The sequence below is a fragment of the Neopelma chrysocephalum genome, unplaced genomic scaffold (genome assembly GCF_003984885.1).
Source record: "Neopelma chrysocephalum unplaced genomic scaffold, ASM398488v2 Primary Assembly neopelma1_97390, whole genome shotgun sequence".
In the NCBI taxonomy this organism is placed as follows: Eukaryota; Metazoa; Chordata; class Aves; order Passeriformes; family Pipridae; genus Neopelma; species Neopelma chrysocephalum.
The window spans coordinates 5,080,904-5,095,395 of NW_020926031.1; the positions used below are offsets into that span (position 1 = coordinate 5,080,904).

The 14,492-nt window shown below is 40.2% G+C and overlaps 1 protein-coding gene across 1 annotated transcript; it reads left to right on the top strand.

Moving 5' to 3' along the window:
- Positions 1-242: 242 nt before the first annotated feature.
- LOC113961827 (putative lysosomal acid lipase/cholesteryl ester hydrolase) lies at positions 243-13,463 on the top strand. Its single transcript, XM_027672490.1, has 9 exons — positions 243-449; positions 1,992-2,112; positions 5,888-6,086; positions 6,401-6,510; positions 7,113-7,249; positions 8,689-8,835; positions 10,029-10,100; positions 11,140-11,211; positions 11,869-13,463. Exons 1-9 carry the CDS (start codon positions 345-347, stop codon positions 12,100-12,102), a joined length of 1,197 nt encoding a protein of 398 aa, XP_027528291.1. The 5' UTR covers positions 243-344; the 3' UTR covers positions 12,103-13,463.
- Positions 13,464-14,492: the final 1,029 nt, after the last annotated feature.

Below are 14,492 nucleotides of genomic sequence, written 5' to 3' on the forward strand. Positions count from 1 at the left end.
GGTGTGTCCCGCACCCCGGCGCTGCCCTGGGCGACAGGGGGGGCCTCAGCGGGGCGGGCGGCCCCCGCGCCGGCAGCGGCGGCGGGCGGGGCATGGGCGGGCCCGGCGGGGCTGCAGCCGCCCCTCTCCGCCCAAGGCAGCGCCGGGGTGCGGGACACACCCCGCCCAGCCCCGCCGCGCTCGTCCCGCTGCTGGGGCGGCCTCCCCGCCCTCGTCCCGCCGGCCGCGCCGCTGCCCCCGCCCCTGTCACGGAGGGGCGGCACATAATCCCCGACCGGCCCCGCTCGCAGCCGTGCCGGGTTCTGCTTCCCCGCGGCGTCCCGCATCGTTCTTGCAGGAGCAGGATGCAGGGCCTGGTGGTCGCCGCTCTCCTGCTGCAGAGCATCGCCGGCTCGGGCGCGTTCGCCGCAGGGAGGAGGAATGTGGACCCCGAAACCAACATGAACATCGTGAGTGGCGCGGCGCGGGGAAAAGTGCTCGAGCCTCGTGAGCGGGCGCGGCCGCGGGCGGTACCGGGGCTGTGCCGGGGCGAGGGGCGGCGCAGAGGGCGCTGGGCGACCTCGGCAGCCGCGGAGAGAGCCCCGGAGGCTCCAGCCACCTGTGCGCCGCCAGCCCAGGGCTGCAGCTGCTCACACCCGCTGCTTACACGTCCTCTTCTCTTCTCCTCTCGTCCTTCCCGGTCCTTCTTTGTCCCCTGTTGCCTGTGGCGAATCTTTCTCTCACATATTGTCTGACGCAGATCTATGGGGTTTTTGCCAGAGTCCGGACATTCTTTCTTAATTGCTAGAAAAGCGGATGTTCACGGAGCACACTTGCGCTCTCAGCGCCGCGGTCGCGTGTTGTTACCCAGAACTGCTTTTCTCCTCATTCGGCATCTACTCTCTTCATTCTTCTCCTGCTGCAGTAGCCAACTCGTGAACGTATTTGCTGTTGGTAGCTGTTGGTAGCTGGTATTAGTTGCTCTTTCCTCTGCCCCATCTAAACTGTGCAATTTTTTTCACATGTGCGAGGAGGTGCTTTAAGCTAGAAATGCTCGAGGTCTTTAAGAATAGAAGTGCTTGGATCATGCAAATACACTTTCGAGGACTGAAAATAGTCATTTAGTCTAAGGCTAACAGCATTTGAATAGAAGCTAGCCTTAATATCATTTTGGAATGTTAATGTCACTGTGGATAATGAAAGATATATTTAAAAGAAATAGCATGCTTAATTAAATTCTCCTCCCCTTCCTTGCCCAGCGGTCTAAGAGTAGAACTCTAAGAGTAGAACTCTGATCACGTCTTGCATTTCTTACATTTTCTCAAGACACGGTTGATGTCATAAAACCAATTAAATAGCAAGCTCACTGCCCTAATGGAGTTGCATCAAAATAACCTAAAGCCCAAGACATAAGAAATAGGAGATGAATCTAATAATGAAATTATAGGGTTAAATGAGTGTAGAGATTTTTATTGTTATTTTCTTGTTTGGTTTGTCAACAAAGTCACTTAAAGCTCTGCAACATACATAAGGCTTGAAGAGAAAGGTAAGAAACAGCACATCCTTCTCTCCTTCCATATGCCGCAGTGGTGCCAGCCAGTTTTTTCTGCCCTCACTTGTTTATTACCAGAAGACACTTGTTTTCTTGAGAGCAGACAATTTAAATTTTTGTCTGCCAAATCTGCGTCTCGGTGTTTTGTCCTGTTACCATACTCTCCTTGTCAACACTTCCATCTTCTTTCTTGCTGTAAGCACCATGTGGCTAGGGACAGGCTAGGGAGTCCTCTCAGATTCCTGGGATAAGGTCTGTGCGCTGGCTAGTTCCTGACTCTGTACTGGGCTAAGTCTCATTAAGAAAACCTGCCTGCATTGAATGGGCAGGTGGTATTGCACATTCCTACCACGTCCTTTAATTTTGCATCACTGTCTTTAGAAGAAACCTGGAGTACTTTGCATATGTTCCTGAGGAGCCTGACAGTCTGGCTCCAAGATGATTTCTTTTCTTTCCTCAGAGCGAAATTATCACCTTCAGGGGATACCCTAGTGAGGAGTACGAAGTGACGACAGAAGATGGGTATATCCTTTCCATTAATAGAATTCCTTATGGAAGAAAAGGCCATGAGGGAAGCAAAGGTAAGATTTCTGTCCATTTGGAAAAATGGGAAGTAGTGAAAAAGCTCAGTTGATTTATAAAAGTTTTGCTTGTGTAATAATCCAGAAAAAGATTAAAGACTACATGGCCTATGCAGTTAGAAGGTTTTATTGGTGAATGTTGTGGCCAAAATAGATTAGGCACTTGTAGAGTGGCTTGAATAAAGGAAGGGAAAAGGATTTAAAAAGCTATGTTTTCCTGGCGTTATCTCTTTGTGTCATTAATACAGAGCTGTTCATGGTTGGTTGATTTTTTTTTTTTTTTTGGCAAGTAAAAAATAAGGGTTTAGATTTGTTGGTGTTTTAAAGTGGTAAAGTCTCTTGAAAAGATATTGGTTGTACCGTTGTTGGGTTATTTCAACCCCCATTTTTAAAAATGGTTCCTTTTAACAAGTAAGTTTGTTTAAAATGTGTGACTGTTTTCAGACCAGGTCATGTACCTCTTTTGGTGCAGTATAACTAAACTGCAGGAGTTCTCACTAGAACATTCACAAAATAATTACTGCTTGATTTTTGCATAAAATAAGAATTTGTTTCTTAAATTTAACCTCTCTGAAGCTCCCTTTTCAGTAAGGTACAAGCCAGACTAATATTGCATTCTACTGGGGTGTCATATTTCACACAGCTGCTTAAATAACTTAAAAAAGAAAAGGATAAAATTGCTTCAGAATATCTTGAGTACAAAACATTTAAAAATGTATTGCAAATTAGGATGTGTAACAGGTAGTTGAGGTCAGTAACCCCCAGCCAGGTTGTTTTATGGATGTGATTTGATGGGGCCTGGGGGGAGCATTGGCACATGCTACCAGAGTGCTGTTAGAAGCTGTAAGGATTACTGTGAAAGCTGATGTACAACCATGGAAGAGATACAGGAGGTGTACAGGTGAGGAGGCAGGGGAGAGAAAGGATAGGAGGAATGTAAGCTTATAAGGGAGCAATGTGGGCAAAGGTTTTAGTGAGGACTGGATGATGAAATGCTTTAAAAATGAGACAAATAGATTTGGAAGAGGAGAGATGTGTACCCTTTGACTTGCTATCCTCATGCACTGCATGTGGTGTTAACAGAGTATGCGAACAAGCAGTGGCTGAGTTTGGTGTCAGTCTTGACACCATCCCTTATAAACATTCATACAGATATTTGTACAACAGCAGTCCATTTGAATAGAAACTGTACATATTCTAAGCACTTCCTTAGAATACTTTGGACTGAAAGAAGTTAGGATTAGGGGTAAAATTATGGAGCTCAAAAAAGAAATCAGTGATTGTCCTATAGCCTTGATGTGAACAAGACCTGTGGAAAAGCCCTTTCCCCTGCCAAAGGCCAACCAACAGTCTTCCTGACCTTATCTGTTGGCTTGGTGTGGGTTAGGATGTTTGCACCGTCCATTGTCTCTCACAAGGGGTGTGTAAAGATCAGTGCATGGATGAGGCCCATCAAACCTGGCAGGTGTCTTTGTACTTAAATTCAGAGAAGCCCACAGGAAAAAGACAGGCTGCCTTTGTACCTGTTGATTTTGTTGAATCCTTCATTGATGACATAAGCAAACAGAAGTTTCCTGACCTCTGGGAATTCTCCGCATTCCCCTTGCCGCACCCTCGACCCCAAGTTCACGTTTTGCAGAGTGCTTTAATTTTAAAAACAAGGATTACTGAGCACATTTGTGGAAGTATGAGCTCCTGGGAGAATGAAGATTTCAAAGTTCATGTTGATCTTCAGTTTTTATAGACTTGGTATCTTTTCTCAGAAAGATACCAATGATGTGTTACTGCTGACTTAGTGTATATATGCCGTATTTTTCTTTTGCAATACCTGCATAATGTGAATAGGATCCCTTGGAATTATGTATCACATGATGTTTTGGAAGAAAACCCACAGTTCTTCAGGGAAAAAAAAGAGAAATGTCCAGAGAACTTAAAAGCAAAACGTGGATGATTTTTGGTTTTAATATTAACAAAAAAACCTAAACCAACTGCACAGAATGGGTAAGAAGGGCATGGAAATAAGTCTGTCTTCAACTTCTTGGGTTTATAGTGAAGAGAATAAAATGTTCTATGCAGAAAGAGTAGTTTAAGGACCTGCCTTTTTTATTCCCCCTCTGGGGTTTTTGAGATCACAGGTGATAGAAAACAATTATTATCATCCAAGTCACTTTATCATATGATTGTGGAATTCACATGGAGATCTGCTGACTACTTAGTGAAGTGAAAAAGGAACTGGCAGGAATTGGAGGTTAACAGGAGAACAGAATTAAAGCATTAAAGCAGTTAAACAGTCTTCCCCTTCCGATGTTATGAAACATGCAATAGCAGCTTGAGGAGAGCCTATTCTTCAAAAAATCAGAAGCAGGTTTATATAAGTTTAGTAAAAGGGAGAAAGGTATCAAAGCTAAAAGGGAAACAAATTCAGTGTTAGGCTTGAAAATCCTATTAGTATCAATTAATATTACTGCAGCAGAGTAAACAGTTGTGTTGAACGGTACTGTCTCCAGAGCCAGTTTGGCACAGCTGGAGATTTGCTCCACTTGTTTCACAATATGCATTGTGAGCTTTTCTAACAAAATGAGAAAAGCAGGCATTCAAAAGTTTCCCCATCACAAGAATAAAGATTGCCAGAAAAGGGGAATATTGCTGATTTACCTTTTGGAACTTGCAGCAAATATTTATGGAGATGACCTGGAATGGAGGGTATAGGTGACTGAAACAGTTTTGATTTGGCTGTTTCTGCTGAAAGATCCAAGTCTAAATTATCAATGGAGGAAGCATTGTGTGATTCTGTATTGTAGAAGAGCGATGTGTCATTGGAGGTTGTAAATTCCTGTGTAATCTCTGGCATTGAGATAAAGTTATCATGTTATCTGATTTCAGTTATTAAAGCAGAAGTAAAACCCAAAACACCTGTATCACTATGAGAAACAGAGACAGGTCTTTGTATTTTTTGAAGGACATGTTTCTCCTAAAGGATTAGATGTTAATTTATTTTCCTTGTGTAGAAGCAGGAACCTTCAGTTTTTAGATCTGTATTCCACATGAAGGTGTCATTTACCTTTTCAGGATGGGGAAGTCAGAAGAGGGTCTTCCTAACTTCTACATGCATCTTAGCTGTGTTTTTTATAACTAAAGTCAAGGGGAGAAAGTCCTTTGAAACACAGATTATTTTTTTGGCTACTGATCTTCAGTACCTGGTCTTCAGGTTCTGCCAGAGCTTTGGTAATAGAAGGGAGTTGTATAGAGATAATATCAGTACCAGTTGCAGAGATTTCCATAGCTCAGCACACTTGTTTGGCATTGTCTTAACTGGAACACAAAGATCTCAGTAGCACATATGTGGGAATGCCTTCCCCACGTGTAGGAGCAGGAGAAGGGTCCAAAGTAGTTTAACAGCCTCTGTGTTTGGGCCATTTGGCTTTGTCCTTGTGAGCTTAAAACAGTTGTAAGGGCTACCTGTATTTTTCTTGTAGCTCCTGCTTTTCTCCTTTTTGCTTCTTGCGTATTTGTTGTCTGTTTTGAGCTTCAAGTTAGGAAACTAACAAGCTGCTAGTTTAAAATCCTTAATGATAAAAAGTAGCTTTTGTGAACAAGCATGTGATCTCATAGCATTATGACTATTATACAAATTGCTAGTCTTAGTAGATAAAATCAAGTAAATTAAATACTCAAAGTGCAAGTCTGAAACAGACTTGCAATGGCTCACTTGAATTACTCTTAGGTATTCAATTCCAAATGAACAGGAAGCCATGATAAATGCTTTATTTTTCAGGTCCAAGGCCTGCTGTATTTCTGCAGCATGGTCTGCTTGCAGATGCCAGCAACTGGATTACAAATTTGGATTACAACAGCCTTGGCTTTATGCTGGCAGACGCTGGCTATGATGTATGGCTGGGAAACAGCAGAGGGAACACTTGGTCCAGGAAGCATACACACTTCACAGTGAAACAAGAAGAATTCTGGGTTTTCAGGTATCCTTGTCTTGCTATCTTCAATCACATTGTGAAGGTACAAAATATTTTTTTCTTGTTACATGTGCTGTCACATATGTAGGGGCAGTAAAGGGGAGTTTTGTGGTCAGTGCAGTGTGCTGAGATTCACAAGCGGTCAGTAGAACATGAATTGCTTTCACCAGTGCTTGACGTGAAGACTCTAAAACCAGTGTTCTGCTTCAGCCAAAAGAAGTGTTTCTTTATGTCCAGACAACAGTGCAGGGAAGCTCTGTGCAGCTGTTCCTCACTGATAACTTTACCTACAGAACTGATTTTCTGTCTTTGCTTTGTAGCTTTGATGAAATGGCTAAGTATGACATTCCAGCCTCAGTGGACTTCATTTTGGCAAAAACTGGCCAGGAACAAGTATTTTACATTGGCCATTCACAGGGCACCACAATGGGTATGTGAAGAGATGCATTTGTTAGGCTATACGGTGTTCGAAATGGTATTAAGTTCCACAGATGTGGTTTAATGATGAAAAAGTAGGGCTTTTGAAATCTACTGCTTCTGGGTTTTAGCTACTTCCTGGAATATTCATCAGCATTAAAATGAAAATACTTAACCTTTTGTGTTTACTTTAAAGTGGAAGGGTGTTGAAATGATAAATTGAAGTCATGGGTATCCAGCAGAATGGCTTGTATTAAAACAAATTGATGAGCTGTGCATAACAAAATTAGACTCATGAGACACATAGAATTAAGATTCCCATTTCCAGAATATTTTGCTGTATGTAAGGCATGTGCTTTAGACCTTCTAATAGAAAGAGTTAGACGTGTTGGGTGAGTAAGCATTAATTTGCTTTTTGGAAGCATTTAATTTGGGTTTTGTAGTAACTAGATTGATTTACATTATCTAAATTGATCCTAGATACTACAATCAAACTATTAATATAAAAATACTTTGGCACACTTGTTCATAGATTTTTGTAGAATTCCTACCAGGAAAAAATCTCATCTAACTTGTGACAGTGAGGTTTGTTAATTGTTCTTACATTGTTTACAGCTTTCGCTGCTTTTTCAACTTTGCCACAGCTGGCTAAGAAAATCAAAATGTTTTTTGCCTTGGCACCAGTAGCTACAGTCAAGTTTGCCACTAGCCCTCTGGTAAAATTGGGAGTGTTTCCTGACCTGCTACTCAAGGTTTGTATTTGAGTGTAAATGTTTTAAGCTGAATGATCTATGCCCCCTTCTAGCATGGCAAAGAATGTTAATAGCTGTGGATTAGAGAGTAACGTATGACAAGAATTCTGAGTCAGTTTTAGCATAATGATGCTTTTGAAGTCAGCAGTGGCTTCTCTGGCTTTATTACTGTCTAGCGAGACAATTTGCATTGGTTTAAAGTAGTATTTTACAATTACAACTTAATAGATGAAATAAAAACATGTTTTTCCATTAACATTTTTCTAGAATTTAAGCTACTGAAATCACGATTAATTAAATAGTTGCTCTGTTTTGGAAGAGTCATATGATATGTTTACACAAAATACTTCTGAATTGTCATGCTCTTTAACAGAATTGTTTCACAATTAACCATCTAGTATTGGAAGATGATCCTTCAGAGGGTGATTAAGAGCAGCAGCTTTATTTAGATGCTGTGAATCATCCTCTGGAGGATTTTACCTTTTACCCATTAACATCAAGGGGAATGTAGGCAGGCTGCAGTAAGTGCCTGAAGTCAGACATTGTGAACACCCTGCTGTGTGTCATTTTTAACCATCACTTTCTTGGCACCACCCATGGAGATTCCCACACAAAGCTGTTTGTTTTGTGATATAAACCCTCATTTGATGTACCTTGTACTGATTTAATGTGTTGTCTACATTATTAGTTCCCTGGTCCAAAGGCAGTTAACATAAAGGGGACACTAACAATTGTGATCTCCTGTTCCTTGCATAATGAACTTTGCCAAATGAGACTAATGGCTGATCAGTGCCCTGTGCAGATGTTCATGTTGTGCTGAGGAACTTGATTCTCATGGTGACTTGCAAAAAAATGGAGTGCATGGAGTACCTCAAAGTGACAAACCCATGGGTCAGTCATATCTTTATAGAGCTGTCACTTTTAGGGAAGTTCTCAGTGGGCCATTTTAAAATCCTTGAACATTTTAAAAATATCCATCAAGAGGAAGGGATCACCACAGCTCATGCAACTTGTTTTTCTCTCATGGGTTGAAGAGAGGAAGTTGCAAGTACAAAGCCATTTAACATTAGCAGACACAGCTTAATATACTTTAGCCCTAAACAGTTCTGATGACAAGAAGCTGTACAGTGTTCCTGTAAAATACTGAATTTAAATTTGATTTGAATTTGAGGTTAGGTTTGGAATTCTTGCAAGATTTTACCAGTTCCCATTTACTTTTCGTGGGGTTAATGGACTGCACACTTTGTAGCAGAAGCATTAACTGTGACATTCCCATGGAACTGTAAACAAGGCTGATAAGGAGATAAATAATTTTCATAGGACACACCTGTCACCAGTGCAAATGGAAATAATTACATCAAGAACGTTGTAGTGTAAAAACTGAAAACGTGTCATTCTATGCAATTACATGTTTGTCCTGTGTGTTTGTTATTTTGTAGGACATGTTTGGAAAGAAGCAATTCCTCCCGCAGAATTCTGTGCTGAAGTGGCTTGCTACCCATGTTTGCACCCACAGAATTCTTGATGATCTTTGTGGCAACTTATTCTTTCTTCTATGTGGTTTTAATGAGAGAAACTTGAATATGGTGTGTTCCAGTGACGTTTTTTAATAGCTAAATTATGGTGAACTCTAACACAGTATTGACTGTGTGTCACTGTACTGATGGACCTTTAGCGTAATTAGAAAACCATTAATTAATGCTGCCTTCATCATACTGAGTTTGGATTAATGTCTTTCCTTTGTATAGGTTAGTTCCCCAGTTGGGATGGATAGAATTAACCTTTTAAAATGTTACTGGAAAACTAAAATACATTATTTTAGATCTTTTGGGGAAGAGGATCAGAGAAATTAATTAATATGATGGGGCAAGTATTTGCTTCCTTTTGCAAGGAACTGAGGAATAAAAATATAATTTTCAACTTTTTAAGAGTACTGTTGAAGTTTTCCGGTCTCTTGGTGAATGTGCGCAATTACTTTTTCTGGGACCAGTTTCTGATCCTGCTGATGGCTTCATCTGCATCTCTAGTTTCAAAGGATTTGTTCGCAGAACTTGTTTTGTTATCTAAAAACTGGTTAACAGCAAGTGGTGTGAGACTGCATTTTTTTATAGTGCTTCTTAAAGTGTTTCCAGCTCCCTGAAATCAGTAAAAACTGATATCAGTTTAACCACAGGTAAATGAAAGCTGAGAAATTTTTTACTGGAGTGAGATATTTATCTTTTTTTAATCACTCTATATGCAAAAGTGTACATTTTTTGTAACCTATATCAAGGTAAAAAGTACAGTTTTTCAATATTTCCTTGCCCAACGCATAGAGTTTTCATAGTTTTAATGGTTGATAATATTTTTTTTCTGTTAGGATTTAAATTTCCCTGTGCTACTCTGTACTTCTAAATAAGAAGTGTATGAAGTTCTGAACCACTTTGGACTGACAGCTGCTAGTTTAAATGTAGAGTAGCAACATTTCTGAACGTCCATCTAAATATTAGTTATGTGCTCCCAATTCTTACAATATCAGCACTCTCTTTTCTAAATATATAAAAACTTAAGGGATATCATTATTAGGTTTAAAATTCAGCTTTAGTGTTCTGCAGTTAATTGTAGTTAATCCCCCCAAATGTCTGAACCTTTTATCTCGTTTGTATTTATGGTTCCACTTAACTTTTGTTTATAACAGTTTTAAGAGGAATGGAATAGTTTCTGTTAGTTGTTCAGGAAGCAACAATGAGTAGAACTGATGCACTATGAGGAATAAAACATGTTAATTATCTTGTTGCAGAGCCGAGTGGATGTGTATTCGACACATTGCCCTGCAGGAACATCTGTCCAAAACATGATCCACTGGAGCCAGGTAGAGTTTGCAGAATCTGACATGTCCATGATTCTAGCTTGTTTGTAGAATATTGATGCCTCTGATATTTAAATGGAATAAAATGCCAAAAATATATATGCAGCATAGCCCAAGTGAAATTTGGAACTGACAGTTGTCAGAACAGCAGGTGTTGTCTGCTTTCATGGTAAGGACTTACAGTGGTTCACCCTTCTTCCCTACTTCTTTGAAAATATGCTAACTGTAAGTACTTCAGACCAACAAAAAATACAACAGAATAACTTAACTCGCAGAGATGCTGTGACAAGTATTTGTTTCCCTTTCAGCAAACAGTGTTTTGATTACAAGTTATATTTTTAGCCAGTGAAAAACAGGAGGTTTTCTATTCTATTCTGTTTGGCTTCATTTTATATTTTATTAGTATATTTTGAATTTCATCTCAATGCACAGTTTAATGCCTGTGATACTGTTGTGCCTGAAGCTTGCTCAGCAGATTGGCAAATGAAACATTTGCCACAGAAGCAGTGTTCAGTACTATCTGTGATCTTGTAGCTGGACTTGGTCGCCTAATCAGAAGCAATGTGTTCTGCTCTACAAGGCTGTTCAACTCTTGGCTCGGAAAGAAATCTGTGAAGATTTGGTTTTTTTCCAGATCCTTGTTATATAGACATCTGTTTCTCAGAAATAGATGGTAAATCATGCAGAGCAGACTTTCTAAGAAATCTCCATGCTCTGTTAATACATATTTAGACAGCAAGGTAAATGTATGAGAAGTAAGCATGGAGTTGCCACATCCTGGCTTTGGATACTCTAAACTGTTTTCCTTAATCTTTTCTACTATTGCTATGAGAGCATTTGGAACCTTAAGGAACAAAGTCTAATGGTATTGAATGTTAGTGTTTCCCACTCCTGTGACATTGGGCAAAGCAGTGACACTTCAATACTTGGTATTCCACTGTTGTGTGTGTTGGTTGCCATTGCCAGTTGTCCAGACAACCTGCACTTTGTAATTCTTGTGGCAGTGTTGAGGTTCTTTGTATGTGTATTTGTTTATTTCTAGGCTGTGAAAACTGGGGAACTCAAAGCTTATGACTGGGGAAGCAAGGCTGCAAATATGGCTCACTACAACCAGGTAGACATCTTTTACAGATATAATTCTTGAGTGTCATAAAAAAATAGTCCTCGGGCACTTCTCTCAGTACTGTGTTTATGCTGCATGCTGAAGAGCCATTAGTGTTATCCAGTAACCAGGTTGGAGATCTGCTTTTTAAAAAAAAAAAAAAAAAAAAAGAAAGGACTGTAGAGCTCTGAGGTAGCCCTAGTTCAGTATGGAGCTCATCCTTGGATATGAAGATATGGAGGCACACTGCTTCTTGAGGGGGAGTCCTGCCATCCTAGATCATGAGATCCTCTGCACTTATCATTAGGCAGAAAGTGTCAGTTCATGTGCATTGCTTATCTTTAGCCTGTTTAACCTTCATGCATTTTTATTTCTAAATTGCTGCGCACAATACCTTGAACAGGATGCCTTCTCTGAGACTTCTGCTACCCTGCTGTCTTGTAAACTCCTCAAACCATGTCTTTACTGCTAGGCATGCTGTAATATTGCAGGACTCTTGCAGTTACATTTTTGGTTGAGTCAGGACTCCACCTCCATCTCTAGCTGCCCAAAAGAGAAAATGAGAATCTGACACATTCTTGCTGTTAGTACTGTGTTACACTGCAAAGTAGAATCCTACTGAAGATTTTCTCTTTCTAATGCTTTTGTTTTCACTTTCCCCCTTCTCAGTCTACTCCTCCTTTCTACAAAATAAAAGAGATGACTGTACCAACTGCAGTGTGGACTGGTGGACAGGACTGGCTGGCAGACCCAAAGGATGTTGCTATGCTGCTCACTCAGATCACAAATTTGGCTTACCACAAAAACATTCCAGAATGGGAACATTTGGATTTCATCTGGGGCCTTGATGCACCTTACCGCATGTATAATGAAATAATTAACATGATCAGGAAGTATGTCTAAACTGACATGGTATTTCAGAATATTACTTCACTAAGAATTTGTCTTTTTTTTTGGAAAATACACTCTTCTGGCAATAATGCTACATTGTTTAGTATGATGCATTTTTAAAATGCCAGCAATGACAAGTGAATCAGATTCATATTTGGTTGGTTTTTTTCAGTATTATTTCTCTCTCCTCATAGTGTTCTGCTGATTTTGCACACAGTGGCATGGTACTCAAAACACAGCAGTAGGACTTAGCACAAAAGGAGTATGTCATGTGCACATAAATTTAGTTACATGTCTGAAAGACAAGTTAGTCCATTCAGCACATCAGGTTAATTAAAAATTAAAACAATAAGTATTTCACTGTGCATAAAACACTGCCATTTCTCAGTATGTTGCCGTTTCTGAGTACCTTTCACAAGTACTCCATGTACTGCAGTGACCCATTTGGTGCTGGCACTTTACAAAGCACTTAGTGACTTTTGGCTGTGTTATTTTAGCCGTCACATAAAAGCTAGCTACATCAGATTACTTTCTTTTTAAATACTGCCCAGAAGAACTGTCATGAAGCCAGAGATGACCACTGTCTGTTAAAATGTCCTATTTTGGGACTGATTCATTGCTGCATTTTCTTGATTTAATGATGTCCCTGAAGCCTTTCATGTTTCACGTACCAGCTATGGATACAGGTTGTTATTTGCTCTCACAGATTCCTGGAATAAGAGTAGTGGTTCAAAGAAAACCACTTTCAGTTAACTTTGTCAATAGGTTATGGCTTTCAAGGAGAATGACGTAACATATACTTGCATTTTGCACTGACCACTAACTAGAAAACAAGCTCTCCCAGTCAACTACTGGTGGGAGAAGAGCCAAAGCATTAATTCTACAGCTTGAGTGACTTAATTTGTGTGGACTTTCCCCCTTAATCACGTGCTGCTTTGAAGATCAATTTACTTCTTAACTGTTTATATGGTGCTCCCCACCAGTGTGTTCAGGAACTGTACAACAGCCTGGAGAAGTCTGACAGTATTAACAGCAGTTCCATTTGTTAGTTTCCACTTTAAACTGGGGCTAAGCCCCCATTTAATGGGGAAGAGTATTCACATCTGCCTCAGAGTTCTTACTTGGGAGCTCTTTCTATTGACTATGCAGAGGACTTTTGCTCCTCTGAGATGCCTAAAAGTTCCATGCCAAATGAACAATCTCCAGAGCTAGTTGCCTCAGTGCAGGTGATAGTTTCTGTGCCAGCGTTGGATTCAACACAGATTTCTGTCAGTAATCCCAACAGGATAAAGAGCCTTTCTACATGGTATAGGAAACTGTGCATTTTAAACTGAGCCATGCTTTTTTACTAAAAAAAAAAAAGTTGAAAAAATATACATAAGCCATAAATTAGGGCTTATTTGTTTGGATTTATTTTATTACTAATTCAGACTCAGGGAATTGTCAGGTGTTGTTTAAGGAAAAAGTGGTTCATTGGTTCAGGATATTTTGGTTGCAATTCCTAGCAGGACCTCTAAGTTTGCTTTATATTTGTATCAGCCAGATTTGCTTCACTTTGCTGTGCTGAAAGGAAGCTTCTATAGGAATCCGAGGTGGCTAACTTAGCTGTTGTGAGAGTATGTGATATGGCAAGAGCCATGTGCATCATGTTTGTTAAGCTTGAGATATTTCAATAAACATGAGACCTGCTTGGCATTTGCAGTGGTGTGGCGTGTTTCACTTCCTGTTTCATGAACGCATGTGAATCTTTGGGACAGAATCCAGAAAGCCAAGTCTGTTTTTCACAGCTTGTCATCCATAAAACAAGCACAGTAAAAAAGTAAAATAGCCAAGTAAGCTTCATTTTACTTTTTCCTTGAAAGAATTTTTTCCCAAACCAAACCTAAAAGGCTGTTCTTGTTGTTTTGCAAGACTAAATAAGGTAGTACTTGTAAATAATTGCGCACAAGACAGAGTAATTTTCTAAGCCTCCAGGTGAGGCTTCTTTCAAACCACTGACAGGGTGGAAGCTTCTTGTATCATATTCTTAAACCTTGGGTAATTGGATTGCTTAACAGGTTGTTTGGTAATCTCACAAATAGCATATAACCACACATTAAGTCAGGGAACTAATCTTTGCCATGGCACACTTGAACCAGCTTTTGACCTTTGTCACCTTCGCCTACAGTAATAAATATGCTGAGTCTATACTGTTCTGTACGTTCTGAATACTATAGTTGTGCAGTCAAGACAGTGGAGTGTATTAAATCCTACATGTTGCCACCTTTGTCAGCTGATGTGCCTGGAAATAAAAGCCATTGTGGAGCTTCTCTCCCTCACTGGAGCAGGGATGGTTATGAATATTGTGAGCTGCTGTGCTCTCCCTGGCTCACTGAAGTTACAAGCACTGTGTGACACAAGGT

Bases quoted from the DNA above. Each gene is read 5' to 3' on its own strand.
- LOC113961827 (XM_027672490.1), top strand. From the start codon at position 345: ATGCAGGGCCTGGTGGTCGCCGCTCTCCTGCTGCAGAGCATCGCCGGC. The intron at 8,836-10,028 runs GTGTGTTCCAGT...ATCTTGTTGCAG, and splicing joins ATGAGAGAAACTTGAATATG to AGCCGAGTGGATGTGTATTC. The intron at 10,101-11,139 runs GTAGAGTTTGCA...GTTTATTTCTAG, and splicing joins ACATGATCCACTGGAGCCAG to GCTGTGAAAACTGGGGAACT.